At 59.1% G+C, this 16,458-nt stretch overlaps 1 protein-coding gene across 6 annotated transcripts in view; it reads right to left on the bottom strand.

Moving 5' to 3' along the window:
* Nucleotides 1–16,458, bottom strand: part of DNMBP (dynamin binding protein) — a 90,712-nt gene that overhangs the window by 13,880 nt on the left and 60,374 nt on the right. For 4 of the 6 annotated variants that reach the window (XM_073354684.1, XM_073354679.1, XM_073354680.1 and 1 more), the window contains 7 exons: nt 9,268–9,367; nt 7,124–7,271; nt 6,517–6,534; nt 5,666–5,865; nt 5,198–5,328; nt 4,727–4,831; nt 4,366–4,494 (listed from right to left, as the gene is read on the bottom strand). In XM_073354684.1, coding sequence (XP_073210785.1) covers nt 4,366–4,494; nt 4,727–4,831; nt 5,198–5,328; nt 5,666–5,865; nt 6,517–6,534; nt 7,124–7,271; nt 9,268–9,367 — 831 coding nt within the window. The remainder of the gene's footprint in view (nt 1–4,365; nt 4,495–4,726; nt 4,832–5,197; nt 5,329–5,665; nt 5,866–6,516; nt 6,535–7,123; nt 7,272–9,267; nt 9,368–16,458) is intronic. The other 2 variants (XM_073354681.1, XM_073354682.1) reach the window with 2 other exon arrangements.

Genomic DNA, 16,458 nt, shown 5'->3' on the forward strand with positions numbered 1-16,458 from the left:
GTTCCGTAGGTTAATTACCCCTCACTGTAAAAAATGTAAGCCTTATTTCCAACCTGAATTTGTGGAGCTTCAACTGCCAGCCCTTGCATCACATTAGAACTTTCTCTCCTAAACTGAAGAGCTCATTATAAAATATGTGTTCCCCATGTAGATACTTATAGACTGTAATCAAGTCACCCCATAATCCTCTCTTTGCTAAGCTAAATAAATTCAGCTCCCTGAGTCTCACTGTAAGGCAGGTTTTGTAATCCTTTAATCATTCTAGTAGCTCTTCACAGAACCCTCTCCAATTCATTAGCATCCTTCTTGAATTGTGGACACCAGAAATGGACACAGTATTCCAGCAGCGGTCACACTATTGCCAAACGCAGAGGTAAAGTAACCTCTCTACTCTTACTCAAGATTCCCCTGTCTATGCATCCCAGGATTGCATTAGCTCTTTTGGCCCCAGGGTTGCACTGGGAGCTCAGGTCAGCTGATTATCCACCACCATCACCCAAAATCTTTTTCAGAGTTTCCCTGGATAGAGTCCACCATCCTGTAAGTATGCCCTACATTTTTTTGTTCCTAGATGTATACATTTAGATTTAGCCATATAAAAGACACATTTGTTTGCTTCTGCCCACTTTACCAAGCTATCTCAATCACTCTGTATTGGAGACCCGTCCTCTTCATTATTTGCCACTCCCCCAAATGTTGTGTCATCTGCAAACTTTATCAGTGATGATTTTATGTTTTCTTTCAGGTCATTGATAAAAATGTTACATCATATAAGGCCAAAACCCGATCCTGGCTAGACCACTAGAAACATACCTGCTCAATGGCAATTGCCCATTTACAGTTATAGTTTTGAGACCTATTAGTTAGCCAGCTTTTAATTCATTTAATGTGTGCCAGGTTAATCTTATAGCATTCTAGGGTGTTTTTAATCAAACTGTCGTGCGGCACCAAGTCAAACGCCATACAGAAGTCTAAGTTTATTACGTCAACGCTATTGCCTGTATCAACCAAACTTGTAATCTCCTCAAAAATAGTTATCAAGTTAGTTTAACAGGATCTATTTTCCAGAACCTTATGTTGATTAGCATTAATTACATCACCCTCCTTTAGAATCATAGAATATCAGGGTTGGAAGGGACCTCAGGAGGTCATCTAGTCCAACCCCCTGCTCAAAGCAGGACCAATCCCCAATTAAATCATCCCAGCCAGGGCTTTGTCAAGCCTGACCTTAAAAACTTCTAAGGAAGGAGATTCTACCACCTCCCTAGGTAACGCATTCCAGTGTTTCACCACCCTCCTAGTGAAAAAGTTCTCCTGTCCTCTTCTACCACTGAGAATCGTCTAGAACCATCCGCTCTGGAACCAGCTCTCAGGTAGTTGAAAGCAGCTATCAAATCCCCCCTCATTCTTCTCTTCTGCAGACTAAACAAACCCAGTTCCCTCAGCCTCTCCTCATAAGTCATGTGTTCCAGTCCCCTAATCATTTTTGTTGCCTTCGCTGGACTCTCTCCAATTTATCCACATCCTTCTTGTAGTGTGGGGCCCAAAACTGGACACAGTACTCCAGATGAGGCCTCACCAATGCCGAATAGAGGGGGACGATCACATCCCTCGATCTGCAGGCAATGCCCCTACTTATACATCCCAAAATGCCATTGGCCTTCTTGGCAACAAGGGCACACTGCTGACTCATATCCAGCTTCTCGTCCACTGTCACCTCTAGGTCCTTTTCCACAGAACTGCTGCCTAGCCATTCGGTCCCTAGTCTGTAGCTGTGCATTGGGTTCTTCCGTCCTAAGTGCAGGGTCCTGCACTTATCCTTATTGACCCTCATCAGATTTCTTTTGGCCCAATCCTCCAATTTGTCCAGGTCCCTCTGTATCCTATCCCTGCCCTCCAGCGTATCTACCACTCCTCCCAGTTCAGTATCATCTGCAAATTTGCTGTGAGTGCAATCCACACCATCCTCCAGATCATTTATGAAGACATTGAACAAAACCGGCCCCAGGACCGACCCCTGGGGCACTCCACTTGACACCGGCTGCCAACTAGACATGGAGCCATTGATCACTACCCGTTGAGCCCGACAATCTAGCCAACTTTTTACCCACCTTATAGTGCATTCATCCAGCCCATACTTCTTTAACTTGCTGACAAGAATACTGTGGGAGACCGTGTCAAAAGCTTTGCTGAAGTCAAGAAACAATACATCCACTGCTTTCCCTTCATCCACAGAACCAGTAATCTCATCATAGAAGGTGATTAGATTAGTCAGGCATGACCTTCCCTTGGTGAATCCATGCTGACTGTTCCTGATCACATTCCTCCCATGTAAGTGCTTCAGGATTTAATTCTTTATTAATTAAGTCCAGTACCAGCTGCTCCATTATCTTGCCCAGGATCAATGTTAGGCTGACAGGCCCATAATTGCCCAGGTCATGCTGGTTGCCCTTTTTAAATATTGGCACAACAATAGCTTTCTTTCAGTCTTCTTTAACTTCCCTAGTGTTCCAAGACTTATTGAAAATCAACATCAACAGTCCAGATGCAATGGGTGCAAGTTGTGTGGACCTGCTGATTTAAAAATGTCTTAACTTTAGTAGCTGCTGTTTAATGTCCTCCAGAGCAGTGGTTCTCAACATTTTTTCATCTGTGGACCACTAAAAAGTTTTGAATGGAGGTGCAGACCCCTTTGGAAATCGATTGTCTGTATCTATAGTTGAATTCTGTTCAGTCAGTTTTCAGTCAAAATCTTTCACGGACCCCTTAGACGTAGTCCATGGACGACAGGTTGAGAACCATTGCTCCAGAGATACTAGTGGAATGGAAAACTCAAACTTCTGGAAACCAGGAAATACAGAGTTAAGATACATGCCCACATAACCGTAACTCTGCCCTCTTTGAGCAAAGCCCCTATATGCATGTGACACATACTCTCAGTCTACCTTTGCGCTGTACTGAACAAGAGCTACTTATCCCTGCCATACATTCAAACATTTAACCTACTCCCTAGACAGAACAGCACATCTGCTAAACTTTACAACCTCCTCAACGCCTTTCACAACCCACTAACCCCTATACGTACAATGCTGTCTAACACAATATGTTCCCTTACCCTTCATTAAATGCAGAGCACACATCCAGCACCACCCTGTACCCAGCCACTGACACAGCGCTGCACTGAAGTGAGGCTGACTGGATCTCTCAAGGTACACTTTTCCCCATGATCAGATACATGGGGGTCAGGGAGAGGGGCTCACCCCCCGGGATACAGTACAGCCCCTCAGATCACCTCCTATCACAATCACAGCTCTTCCAAACTGCTCCCACTAACCCACTACCATTCAATGCAGCTACACCTAACTTAGTGAACACAGCAGCAGTACATGGAGATAATTCCCAGTGGCCATTGCCAGATCCAAGGAGGCAGAGCACAAACCTAATTAAAACCCCTGGTTAGTCTCCATTAACATCAGACCTCGTTGCCTCCATATCTGACATGAAACGTTCCTTCCTAGTCCCCAACACTGTGTCTCAAGCTAAGTCCTCCCTTCTAGTCAATCCTCGTTTCACTATATATCTCCTGCGGCCACCCCATGATTCACCCTAAATCTTCCCTCTAGTAATACCCATTTTATTAGTAAATCATCCGTTCTAGTCACCACCCTATATCACACTCACTGACCACTCCACGAATCCCTCTCAGTCATCCCCCGACTTACCCGTGCTTTCTCTCACTAATCTTCGCCTCTCATCACATCGCTCGTTTCACCTTAAACCTTCCTGTGAGTCACACCCTCTACATATCCCTGATCCCCACATCACCTCAAGTATCATCCCAATTCATTCCTAATGACCCCTTCGACTCTCACTCTCAATTTTACCTGCTAACCGTCATTCTGTCTCACCGTAATCTGGCCACTGCTAAACCCCCATGTTTCATAAATCAGCATCCCCATCAACCCTGTGTCATTCCCTCTTCATCCCCTACTCTATTCTGCTGTATTTCACCCATAATCCTCCCCTCGAGTTAACACCCCATGTTTCACCCTAAATCCTCCTCCCTTATCGTAACTCTATGTCAATTATGTGTTTTGTCAGAGAATAGCCCAAAAAACCAAGCCTAACACCAAGCTTCACAGCCTTCCCCAGCTCAAAACAGCACGGTCCAACCGCCCAGCTGGCATTACCCGGAGAGTAAATACATACAAACGCTCGTAGTCAGACTGAGCACGTATTCCGGAACATGTGACGGGGCCGCGTTACTCGCCCACACTCATTCCAAGGGCCCTACTGCCCCCGCCCATGCAGAGACAGCGGGTCAGCAGAGAGGAGAGAGGACACAAGGGGAGGAGGCTCACTCACAAAGCTGGAGAAGAGCTGGTCGCTGATGAGTTGATGCACTTTCTGGAACTGCTCCAGATCCCCACTGCCCTGCCACACGCACAAGTCCCACATGCTCACAGCTGCCAGCACCTTCACACAGGCCGACTCCTGGGGTGAGGGACACAAACAGCAGCCAGTGCAATGATCACCCGCTGCTGAGGGCTGTGCAGAACCCCTCCCACACAGTCAGGGACCCAGAGAACAGGGTCCTTTCCCTCCCCTTCCACTTTCACCCCAGAGAATGGGACCTGCCAGAGCTTGAACCCTCCTCTAGGAGAAGGGAATCACTGACCCCACCAGGCTGACTAGCGAGGGCAGTCCCAGTTGAGCATGGACTCACCCGGATATGCTGCAGGTAGAGGGAAAGGTCTCGGATGAAGGATTTGATCAGCCGCTCCTGCAACCGGAAATTCTTCTCCGTCTCCTCAAAGGCCTCATCCTTCAGCTGTGTTGGAGAGTGGCTCAAAGGGGTCAAATACAGCACTACAGTGTCCTACCCAATGGGAACTGCAGGTGGCCCTTTGCTCCCAGAGCAGAGACAGGCCATGGGCAATGCCTCCCTCCAAGGGAAGAGAGACTGAGGGACACTGACACCCCAACATACACTTTTACCCAGAGGGGAGAGAGGCCAGAGGAACTGACCCCTGGCTGTGTCTGTTTGACCATTCCCTGCATCATCTGTGCTGAGCTCTGGATCACCAGGCAGAGCCGCATGATGAGCATAATTGGAAGGGGAAGGCCAGAGGGATACCAACCCCCTCCCTCCTGCTCCCACTGCCTGAAGTGGGCTCCAGCTGTGCGTGTAGATTACCTGGGGGGCAAAGCCTGTGAGGTGCTTGAGGTGGCTGCTGACACGGTTGGATTTCTTGATGATGGAGTGGAAGTTGAGCTTGGAGATTTTCTCCATGAGGCTGTCCTCATCCCCTTTTCGGTACTTCAGCACTAGGAGAGGGAGGAGCAGTAGTCAAAGCTCCACACCGGGAACAGCCCTGCAATCTCATCACCTACCCCTGGTGCTGCATATCCCCAGATACCTCCCTCTTCCCCTCCAGCCGCAGCATCTCCATCCCCCCGCCCACTGCATCACCACTGCCACCCCACAGCCCTGCTGTCACATCTCCATTGCAGCCCTGCCACCGTGTCCCCCACACCCAGCTGCCACATCCTCTCCGCAGCTGCTTTCCCAGTCCAGCTGCTGCATCTCCCCTGCTGCCTCCCCGTTCCCGTGCCCAGCTGCTCAGGGGGTGCCTCCCAGCCCGGCTCTGCGAGGCTGGCTCACCCAGGTCCTTGCGACGTTTGTACTCGTTGATGTTGACATTGATCTCTTTGACTGCAAGGACTGCAGCAGTGAGTGGTGCCTTGTCAGGGTGTGACTCGGGTGTGGCGCTCAGCAGCTCCATCAACAGCAGTGGGTATCGCATCACCCTCTGCACAGGCTTGATGAGGAAGGAGCCCAGGTTGATGTAGTTTGTGCAGCCCCTTGGTAGTCAGGAGGAAAGAGATGGATCAAACTCCAATCCAGCCCCACAGAACAGGGCCTACCCTGTTTTGCACCCTTCCATCCTCACAGCTTCCCAGCCTCAACCCCCAGATTCAACAAGCTCCTAACAACCCAGGGGTCACCCATCTCAAACCTGCCGCAAACTCTCACCCTGCAATCCACATCAGCCTCAAACTGCCCGGGCCCAGTGCACCGCCAGCCCCTTCCTTTTACCACAATCCTGCCTCCCATCAATCCTGACCCCACAATCTCACCAACCCATCAGCCTCACACCTTCCCATCCCACTATCCTGGCTGTGCGCCCCAGAGCCCAGATCCTAACCTAAACTCTACACAGGCTGATTCTATATGAACTGTCTACACTGGACATACCTTGTCCCCATGACCTCTCCATTGCTCTGCCACACTCCTGCACAGACACTCTTTACGCCTCCCTCCTCTGCCCAGCCCAGCCACAGACCCACCAAACCCAGCCCCAGGCTTCTGCATTCACAGGCTCCATGCAGCACCATTACGTTTCTGCAGGCACGCACACAGCCCAGGGAAGGAGGATGTTAGTTGTGGGGATCGGTGGCAGGGCTGAGATAAACTGACAGGCATGCAGTGAGTAATGGGAAGGAGGCACTTACCACTCACTGTACAGGCTCCTGCAGGGCCGCAGAGGGTGGAAAAGCAAGGAAAGGAAGCTGGTTAATGGGATGATCAGGTGCAGGCTCCAGCAGCCAGCACCTCTGCCCTGCAATGACACTGGGAAGCAGTTGCCTGCTCTGTTGCAGAGTCCAGAGACTGAAGCTGCTGGCTTCAGGGGATTAGCCTTTTGTGACCCTGAGCAGGCAGCTGAGAACGTCAGCCAGGCAAGGAAGACAGCGCCGTCATGCCGCTGACCCGACAGGACCGAAAGCTCAGGAATCCTCGCCCCAGAGATGTGCTGCTCTCTGTAACCCTGTGTGGCTGGAGGGACCCTGCAGGTATCCTGCCTGGGGTGGGAGCGGGAGACGAAGCATTCAGGCCAGGGGGCCTTTTCTACCGTTGTCTCTACTCTTCTGCTAAGGCCTCAGAGATCAAAAGGACCTGGGCACCAAGACAGTCCCGTGTATTCTTGTAGGGGTAAAGAGAGAGTCTGCAAAAGGGGCAGGAAGGCAGGCTCCTGTCTCAGCATGCTCAGGATGAGGGGCAGAGAGGGGAAGGAGGCGGCCCAGACTCCTGGCCAGGATGCGGAGTGGGGAAGGTAATCACCTGAGGCTCTCCAGGGAGTCCAGCAGGTGTTTCTGGATCCTCTCATCCTTCTCGTAGGCCTCCAGCAGCGCAATAGCCTCATCATGGTTCTGGCAATACACTTTGTACACCTCTTCCAGCCCTGCCTGGTGTGCCAGGAATGCTGGCCCTGCGGAGAATGATGAAGGCTGCTCAGTGACTCCTGCCCACCCTGAGCTCTGCACAGCACTGGTGCCTTTACAATCTCTATTTCTGTCCTGGTGAGATGCCCAGAGCTGTCCACTCCCCAGTGCACACATGTTGCTCGAGGGGACGGCAGTATCAGAGCACCCAGGTTACTTTCCAATCATTCTTAATGCACCTGTACATCCTCCTGCTTTTCCGCCCGCTGCCGTCCCTGTGCAGCTGCTGGCACCGAGCGCCCCATGCCAACTCATTACTTATTCCATGTATTAGGGCAGTGCCCAAAGGCCCTGCTACAACTGTGGCCCCCTTGCGCCATGAACAAAAATACAGTCCCTGCCCCGAAGCCCACAGCCTGAGTTACAACAAGACACAACAGAGGCAGAAGCAGACACATGGGGGTGGGAAGGAAGACACGGTGAACAGTAAGACTAGTTCATTTTGCATAGTGGGCAGCAGTCTCATCTCCCCACCCTCCTGGCTATTACCCCTGGCTGCGCTCTGCGGGTATCACAGCACAGCAAAGGATGGACCCAAGGAGGAAAAGACACTGGCTTTATGGATGTGGACAGGGTTTTCACACACAAATGGGGAGGCCAGGGAGTCAGCACAGACGAAGAAGCAGGGTTTGAGGCTGGCTCATGGCACAGTGGAGACAGAAGACAATAGCACGACGAGATCATAGCTCTGACTCCTGCATCTCTCCTCAGAGGGTCTGGCATGTTCAGAAACCCACAGAGTCCAGGGCAGTTCAGACTGTCTTTGCACACACATTAATGGCACAAGCTGAGCTTTGCATGCCACTGTGCTGACTGCACTACCAACGTACAGTACTTCTATCCCTCTGGAGGTTCCCCTAATCCCTCTGGCATTTACCAGCTGAGTCCCCAGCAGATGTCAGCACCTCACTGGGGCACTTCCTCCTCCCAACTGCTCTAGGCTCCACAGGACCCTCATACTCCCACCCCCACCATCCTGCCCCTCTCTCCAACCCCAGGGCAACTCGTTTGTCACAGGTGGGACGCAGCAAACCAAAAAGAGCTGAGTTCCTGGGAGTTCAAAGGAGAAAGCAGAGAGCCCAGCTCCGGCAGGAGACGGAAGGCGCAAAGGGTCACTAGGAGCAGAGAAGCCGCCTCTGGGGCGGAGAATAACCCCGAGGCATGTTCCAGGGCAGTCAACCATTGGGATGCACAAAGCCCAGGAGGGAATTGTGCCCCTGAGGTGCCCACTGTGCATGGCGGGAGGGGGAGTGGTGAGAAACTGAGCAGCCTTGAGGGTTTGCCATGACTAGGACAGAAAGGGAGTGGTAGGAGGTATCCCTGTGGGTTCTCTCATGAGGCAAGTTGCCCATTAGCACGTGCTGTTGGGTGAGCTGCTGCCAAGGGGACTTCAAACTACTTAGAACATGCTCACTAATACCTCAAAATACCTTTTATCCTAGTCAAGAAAAACCTGGAAAAAAATCAAAGGAGCCTAATGCCAGAGACCCCCAACGGCAGGATCCCTGGCCAGCCGAGCCCACGGAGGGGAGCAAGACAGAGTCTGGGGAGCTGCACCCTTGGCATGAGTGGAGGAGAGCACTGGGGCAGAGTGACCTGGGCAGCCACGGAGAGGGGGAGGGTCACAAGAGAGAGGAAGGGAATAGAGTGGGAACATCCTGAGGCGCGCCAGGGCATTTCCAGTGAGACCCAGGACACAGTGAGCCTCCTGGGGGTTGGAGGGATCTGAATGTCCCAGCGCACAGACCCAGCAGACATGGAACGATTTCCTGGGGAAGCCTCCTTACTGGAGTCACTGAGCATGGGACAAAGCCCTGGAGAACAAGCAGCAGGGCCCGAGACTGGCCTGGCCCAAGGCGGTGAGGCAGCATACGAGCTGAGACCGCCCCTTCCCCCTGAAACAGCTCCCCCTCTCCCCCGCCCCCACCCCAAAGGGTCCCAGGCCCTCGCCTGGCTTGGAAGAAGGAATAACAGAATCCATACCAACAGCATCCCCAGCCTCCAGGGCGCTCAGCAGCTGCTTGGAGAAGCTAATGACCATCTGAATATTTCCAAAGAGCCCCTCGAAGTCCACACCCTGCACCTGCAAAGATGGGAAGAGAGGCAGGGAAGAGAGGCATCCAGGTGGGAGAAACACTCAAGGGCAGGCCCTGCAGTCACCTCACCCATGCCCCCCACAACCCCACCACAGCACTCCATGCCCCCCATAGCAACCTCTGCCTCGCACCCTCCACAGCATCTTCTGCCTCACACCCCCCATCCCCCACAGCAACCTCTGCCTCGCACCCTCCATCCCGCACAGCAACCTCTGCCTCGCACCCTCCATCCCGCACAGCAACCTCTGCCTCGCACCCCCCATCCGCCCACAGCAACCTCTGCCTCGCACCCCCCATCCGCCCACAGCAACCTCTGCCTCGCAGCCCCCGTCCCCCACAGCAACCTCTGCCTCGCAGCCCCCGTCCCCCACAGCAACCTCTGCCTCGCAGCCCCCGTCCCCCACAGCAACCTCTGCCTCGCACCCCCCATCCGCCCACAGCAACCTCTGCCTCGCAGCCCCCGTCCCCCACAGCAACCTCTGCCTCGCACCCCCCGTCCCCCTACAGCAACCTCTGCCTCGCACCCCCCGTCCCCCTACAGCAACCTCTGCCTCGCACCCCCCGTCCCCCCACAGCAACCTCTGCCTCGCACCCCCCGTCCCCCCACAGCAACCTCTGCCTCGCACCCCCCATCCGCCCACAGCAACCTCTGCCTCGCACCCCCGTCCCCCCACAGCAACCTCTGCCTCGCACCCTCCATCCCGCACAGCAACCTCTGCCTCGCACCCTCCATCCCGCACAGCAACCTCTGCCTCGCACCCCCATCCCCCCCACAGCAACCTCTGCCTCGCAGCCCCCGTCCCCCACAGCAACCTCTGCCTCGCAGCCCCCGTCCCCCACAGCAACCTCTGCCTCGCAGCCCCCGTCCCCCCCACAGCAACCTCTGCCTCGCACCCCCCATCCGCCCACAGCAACCTCTGCCTCGCAGCCCCCGTCCCCCACAGCAACCTCTGCCTCGCAGCCCCCGTCCCCCACAGCAACCTCTGCCTCGCACCCCCCGTCCCCCCACAGCAACCTCTGCCTCGCAGCCCCCGTCCCCCTACAGCAACCTCTGCCTCGCAGCCCCCGTCCCCCTACAGCAACCTCTGCCTCGCACCCCCATCCCCCCCACAGCAACCTCTGCCTCGCACCCCCATCCCCCCCACAGCAACCTCTGCCTCGCACCCCCATCCCCCCCACAGCAACCTCTGCCTCGCACCCCCCATCCGCCCACAGCAACCTCTGCCTCGCAGCCCCCGTCCCCCACAGCAACCTCTGCCTCGCACCCCCGTCCCCCTACAGCAACCTCTGCCTCGCAGCCCCCGTCCCCCTACAGCAACCTCTGCCTCGCACCCCCCGTCCCCCTACAGCAACCTCTGCCTCGCACCCCCCGTCCCCCCACAGCAACCTCTGCCTCGCACCCTCCATCCCGCACAGCAACCTCTGCCTCGCACCCCCATCCCCCCCACAGCAACCTCTGCCTCGCACCCCCCATCCGCCCACAGCAACCTCTGCCTCGCAGCCCCCGTCCCCCACAGCAACCTCTGCCTCGCAGCCCCCGTCCCCCACAGCAACCTCTGCCTCGCACCCCCGTCCCCCTACAGCAACCTCTGCCTCGCACCCCCCGTCCCCCTACAGCAACCTCTGCCTCGCAGCCCCCGTCCCCCTACAGCAACCTCTGCCTCGCAGCCCCCGTCCCCCTACAGCAACCTCTGCCTCGCACCCTCCATCCCGCACAGCAACCTCTGCCTCGCACCCCCATCCCCCCCACAGCAACCTCTGCCTCGCACCCCCCGTCCGCCCACAGCAACCTCTGCCTCGCAGCCCCCGTCCGCCCACAGCAACCTCTGCCTCGCACCCCCGTCCCCCCACAGCAACCTCTGCCTCGCACCCTCCATCCCGCACAGCAACCTCTGCCTCGCACCCTCCATCCCGCACAGCAACCTCTGCCTCGCACCCCCATCCCCCCCACAGCAACCTCTGCCTCGCAGCCCCCGTCCCCCACAGCAACCTCTGCCTCGCAGCCCCCGTCCCCCACAGCAACCTCTGCCTCGCAGCCCCCGTCCCCCCCACAGCAACCTCTGCCTCGCACCCCCCATCCGCCCACAGCAACCTCTGCCTCGCAGCCCCCGTCCCCCACAGCAACCTCTGCCTCGCAGCCCCCGTCCCCCACAGCAACCTCTGCCTCGCACCCCCCGTCCCCCCACAGCAACCTCTGCCTCGCACCCCCCGTCCCCCCACAGCAACCTCTGCCTCGCACCCCCATCCCCCCCACAGCAACCTCTGCCTCGCACCCCCCATCCGCCCACAGCAACCTCTGCCTCGCAGCCCCCGTCCCCCACAGCAACCTCTGCCTCGCAGCCCCCGTCCCCCTACAGCAACCTCTGCCTCGCACCCCCCGTCCCCCTACAGCAACCTCTGCCTCGCACCCCCCGTCCCCCCACAGCAACCTCTGCCTCGCACCCTCCATCCCGCACAGCAACCTCTGCCTCGCACCCCCATCCCCCCCACAGCAACCTCTGCCTCGCACCCCCCATCCGCCCACAGCAACCTCTGCCTCGCAGCCCCCGTCCCCCACAGCAACCTCTGCCTCGCAGCCCCCGTCCCCCACAGCAACCTCTGCCTCGCACCCCCGTCCCCCTACAGCAACCTCTGCCTCGCACCCCCCGTCCCCCTACAGCAACCTCTGCCTCGCAGCCCCCGTCCCCCTACAGCAACCTCTGCCTCGCAGCCCCCGTCCCCCTACAGCAACCTCTGCCTCGCACCCTCCATCCCGCACAGCAACCTCTGCCTCGCACCCCCATCCCCCCCACAGCAACCTCTGCCTCGCACCCCCCGTCCGCCCACAGCAACCTCTGCCTCGCAGCCCCCGTCCGCCCACAGCAACCTCTGCCTCGCAGCCCCCGTCCCCCACAGCAACCTCTGCCTCGCACCCTCCATCCCCCCCACAGCAACCTCTGCCTCGCAGCCCCCGTCCCCCTACAGCAACCTCTGCCTCGCACCCTCCATCCCCCCCACAGCAACCTCTGCCTCGCACCCCCATCCCCCCCACAGCAACCTCTGCCTCGCACCCCCCATCCGCCCACAGCAACCTCTGCCTCGCAGCCCCCGTCCCCCACAGCAACCTCTGCCTCGCACCCCCATCCCCCCACAGCAACCTCTGCCTCGCACCCCCATCCGCCCACAGCAACCTCTGCCTCGCACCCCCATCCCCCCCACAGCAACCTCTGCCTCGCACCCCCCGTCCCCCACAGCAACCTCTGCCTCGCACCCTCCACCCTCCCACAGCAACCTCTGCCTCGCAGCCCCCGTCCCCCACAGCAACCTCTGCCTCGCACCCCCCGTCCCCCCACAGCAACCTCTGCCTCGCACCCTCCATCCGCCCACAGCAACCTCTGCCTCGCAGCCCCCGTCCCCCACAGCAACCTCTGCCTCGCAGCCCCCGTCCCCCTACAGCAACCTCTGCCTCGCAGCCCCCGTCCCCCTACAGCAACCTCTGCCTCGCAGCCCCCGTCCCCCACAGCAACCTCTGCCTCGCACCCTCCACCCTCCCACAGCAACCTCTGCCTCGCAGCCCCCGTCCCCCTACAGCAACCTCTGCCTCGCACCCCCATCCCCCCCACAGCAACCTCTGCCTCGCACCCTCCACCCTCCCACAGCAACCTCTGCCTCGCACCCCCGTCCCCCACAGCAACCTCTGCCTCGCACCCCCCGTCCCCCTACAGCAACCTCTGCCTCGCACCCCCATCCCCCCCACAGCAACCTCTGCCTCGCACCCTCCATCCGCCCACAGCAACCTCTGCCTCGCAGCCCCCGTCCCCCACAGCAACCTCTGCCTCGCAGCCCCCGTCCCCCTACAGCAACCTCTCCCTCGCAGCCCCCGTCCCCCTACAGCAACCTCTGCCTCGCACCCCCCGTCCCCCCACAGCAACCTCTGCCTCGCAGCCCCCGTCCCCCACAGCAACCTCTGCCTCGCACCCCCCATCCGCCCACAGCAACCTCTGCCTCGCAGCCCCCGTCCCCCACAGCAACCTCTGCCTCGCAGCCCCCGTCCCCCTACAGCAACCTCTGCCTCGCAGCCCCCGTCCCCCTACAGCAACCTCTGCCTCGCAGCCCCCGTCCCCCACAGCAACCTCTGCCTCGCACCCTCCACCCTCCCACAGCAACCTCTGCCTCGCAGCCCCCGTCCCCCTACAGCAACCTCTGCCTCGCACCCCCATCCCCCCCACAGCAACCTCTGCCTCGCACCCCCGTCCCCCTACAGCAACCTCTGCCTCGCACCCCCATCCCCCCCACAGCAACCTCTGCCTCGCACCCTCCACCCTCCCACAGCAACCTCTGCCTCGCACCCCCGTCCCCCACAGCAACCTCTGCCTCGCACCCCCCGTCCCCCTACAGCAACCTCTGCCTCGCACCCCCATCCCCCCCACAGCAACCTCTGCCTCGCACCCCCGTCCCCCTACAGCAACCTCTGCCTCGCACCCCCATCCCCCCCACAGCAACCTCTGCCTCGCACCCTCCATCCGCCCACAGCAACCTCTGCCTCGCAGCCCCCGTCCCCCACAGCAACCTCTGCCTCGCAGCCCCCGTCCCCCTACAGCAACCTCTGCCTCGCAGCCCCCGTCCCCCTACAGCAACCTCTGCCTCGCACCCCCATCCCCCCCACAGCAACCTCTGCCTCGCACCCTCCATCCGCCCACAGCAACCTCTGCCTCGCAGCCCCCGTCCCCCACAGCAACCTCTGCCTCGCACCCCCGTCCCCCTACAGCAACCTCTGCCTCGCACCCTCCACCCTCCCACAGCAACCTCTGCCTCGCAGCCCCCGTCCCCCTACAGCAACCTCTGCCTCGCACCCCCCGTCCCCCTACAGCAACCTCTGCCTCGCACCCTCCACCCTCCCACAGCAACCTCTGCCTCGCACCCCCCATCCGCCCACAGCAACCTCTGCCTCGCACCCCCCGTCCCCCTACAGCAACCTCTGCCTCGCACCCTCCATCCCGCACAGCAACCTCTGCCTCGCACCCCCATCCCCCCCACAGCAACCTCTGCCTCGCACCCCCCGTCCGCCCACAGCAACCTCTGCCTCGCAGCCCCCGTCCCCCCCACAGCAACCTCTGCCTCGCACCCTCCATCCCGCACAGCAACCTCTGCCTCGCACCCCCCGTCCGCCCACAGCAACCTCTGCCTCGCACCCCCATCCCCCCCACAGCAACCTCTGCCTCGCACCCCCCGTCCGCCCACAGCAACCTCTGCCTCGCAGCCCCCGTCCCCCCCACAGCAACCTCTGCCTCGCACCCCCATCCCCCCCACAGCAACCTCTGCCTCGCACCCCCCGTCCGCCCACAGCAACCTCTGCCTCGCACCCCCATCCCCCCCACAGCAACCTCTGCCTCGCACCCCCGTCCCCCTACAGCAACCTCTGCCTCGCACCCCCATCCCCCCCACAGCAACCTCTGCCTCGCACCCTCCACCCTCCCACAGCAACCTCTGCCTCGCACCCCCCGTCCCCCACAGCAACCTCTGCCTCGCAGCCCCCGTCCCCCACAGCAACCTCTGCCTCGCACCCTCCACCCTCCCACAGCAACCTCTGCCTCGCACCCCCCATCCGCCCACAGCAACCTCTGCCTCGCAGCCCCCGTCCCCCTACAGCAACCTCTGCCTCGCACCCCCATCCCCCCCACAGCAACCTCTGCCTCGCACCCCCCGTCCCCCCACAGCAACCTCTGCCTCGCACCCTCCATCCCGCACAGCAACCTCTGCCTCGCAGCCCCCGTCCCCCACAGCAACCTCTGCCTCGCACCCCCATCCCCCCCACAGCAACCTCTGCCTCGCACCCCCCGTCCCCCCACAGCAACCTCTGCCTCGCACCCTCCATCCCGCACAGCAACCTCTGCCTCGCACCCCCATCCCCCCCACAGCAACCTCTGCCTCGCACCCCCATCCCCCCCACAGCAACCTCTGCCTCGCAGCCCCCGTCCCCCTACAGCAACCTCTGCCTCGCACCCCCCGTCCCCCTACAGCAACCTCTGCCTCGCACCCCCCATCCGCCCACAGCAACCTCTGCCTCGCACCCCCCGTCCCCCTACAGCAACCTCTGCCTCGCAGCCCCCGTCCCCCTACAGCAACCTCTGCCTCGCAGCCCCCGTCCCCCTACAGCAACCTCTGCCTCGCAGCCCCCGTCCGCCCACAGCAACCTCTGCCTCGCAGCCCCCGTCCGCCCACAGCAACCTCTGCCTCGCACCCCACGTCCGCCCACAGCAACCTCTGCCTGGCACCCCCCATCCGCCCACAGCAACCTCTGCCTCGCACCCTCCACCCCGCCACAGCAACCTCTGCCTCGCACCCTCCACCCCGCCACAGCAACCTCTGCCTCGCACCCTCCACCCCGCCACAGCAACCTCTGCCTCGCACCCTCCACCCCGCCACAGCAACCTCTGCTTTGCACCCTCCACCCTGCCACAGCAACCTCTGCCTCGCAGCCCCCATCCGCCCACAGCAACTTCTGCCTTGCACCCCCCATCCGCCCACAGCAACCTCTGCCTCGCACCCTCCACAGCAACCTCTGCCTCGCACCCTCCCACAGCAACCTCTGCCTCGCACTCCCCCCACCCTCCCACAGCAACCTCTGCCTCGCACCCCCGTCCCCCACAGCAACCTCTGCCTCGCACCACCATCCTCCCACAGGCTGTCATCCAGCTCCACTAACCACGACAATCTCTCATGCCACCAAAGTTAAAACAGATCAAAGGAGACAAGTTTTTACCCCACTGATAATTAATCTGTGGAACTCACATCCGATGAAGTGAGCTGTAGCCCACAAAAGCTTATGCTCAAATTGGTTAGTCTCTAAGGTGCCACAACTCCTCCTTTTCTTTTTGCAAATACAGACTAACACGGCTGCTACTCTGAAAACTGCCACAAGACTGAGCCAAGAATTTGGCAAGATTCAGAAGAGGATTGGACATTTCTATGGAGAATGATAATGGTCCGAGTCACATAAGCCACAACAAAAATCAAACCAAACACTAAGTGACACAAGTTAGAGCGAAACATCCCACCACGAGATTCCATAGCTGCCACTATGGGAGTCTAGGGGGAC

This window comes from Lepidochelys kempii, chromosome 7 (assembly GCF_965140265.1).
Source record: "Lepidochelys kempii isolate rLepKem1 chromosome 7, rLepKem1.hap2, whole genome shotgun sequence".
Lineage (NCBI taxonomy): Eukaryota > Metazoa > Chordata > Testudines > Cheloniidae > Lepidochelys > Lepidochelys kempii.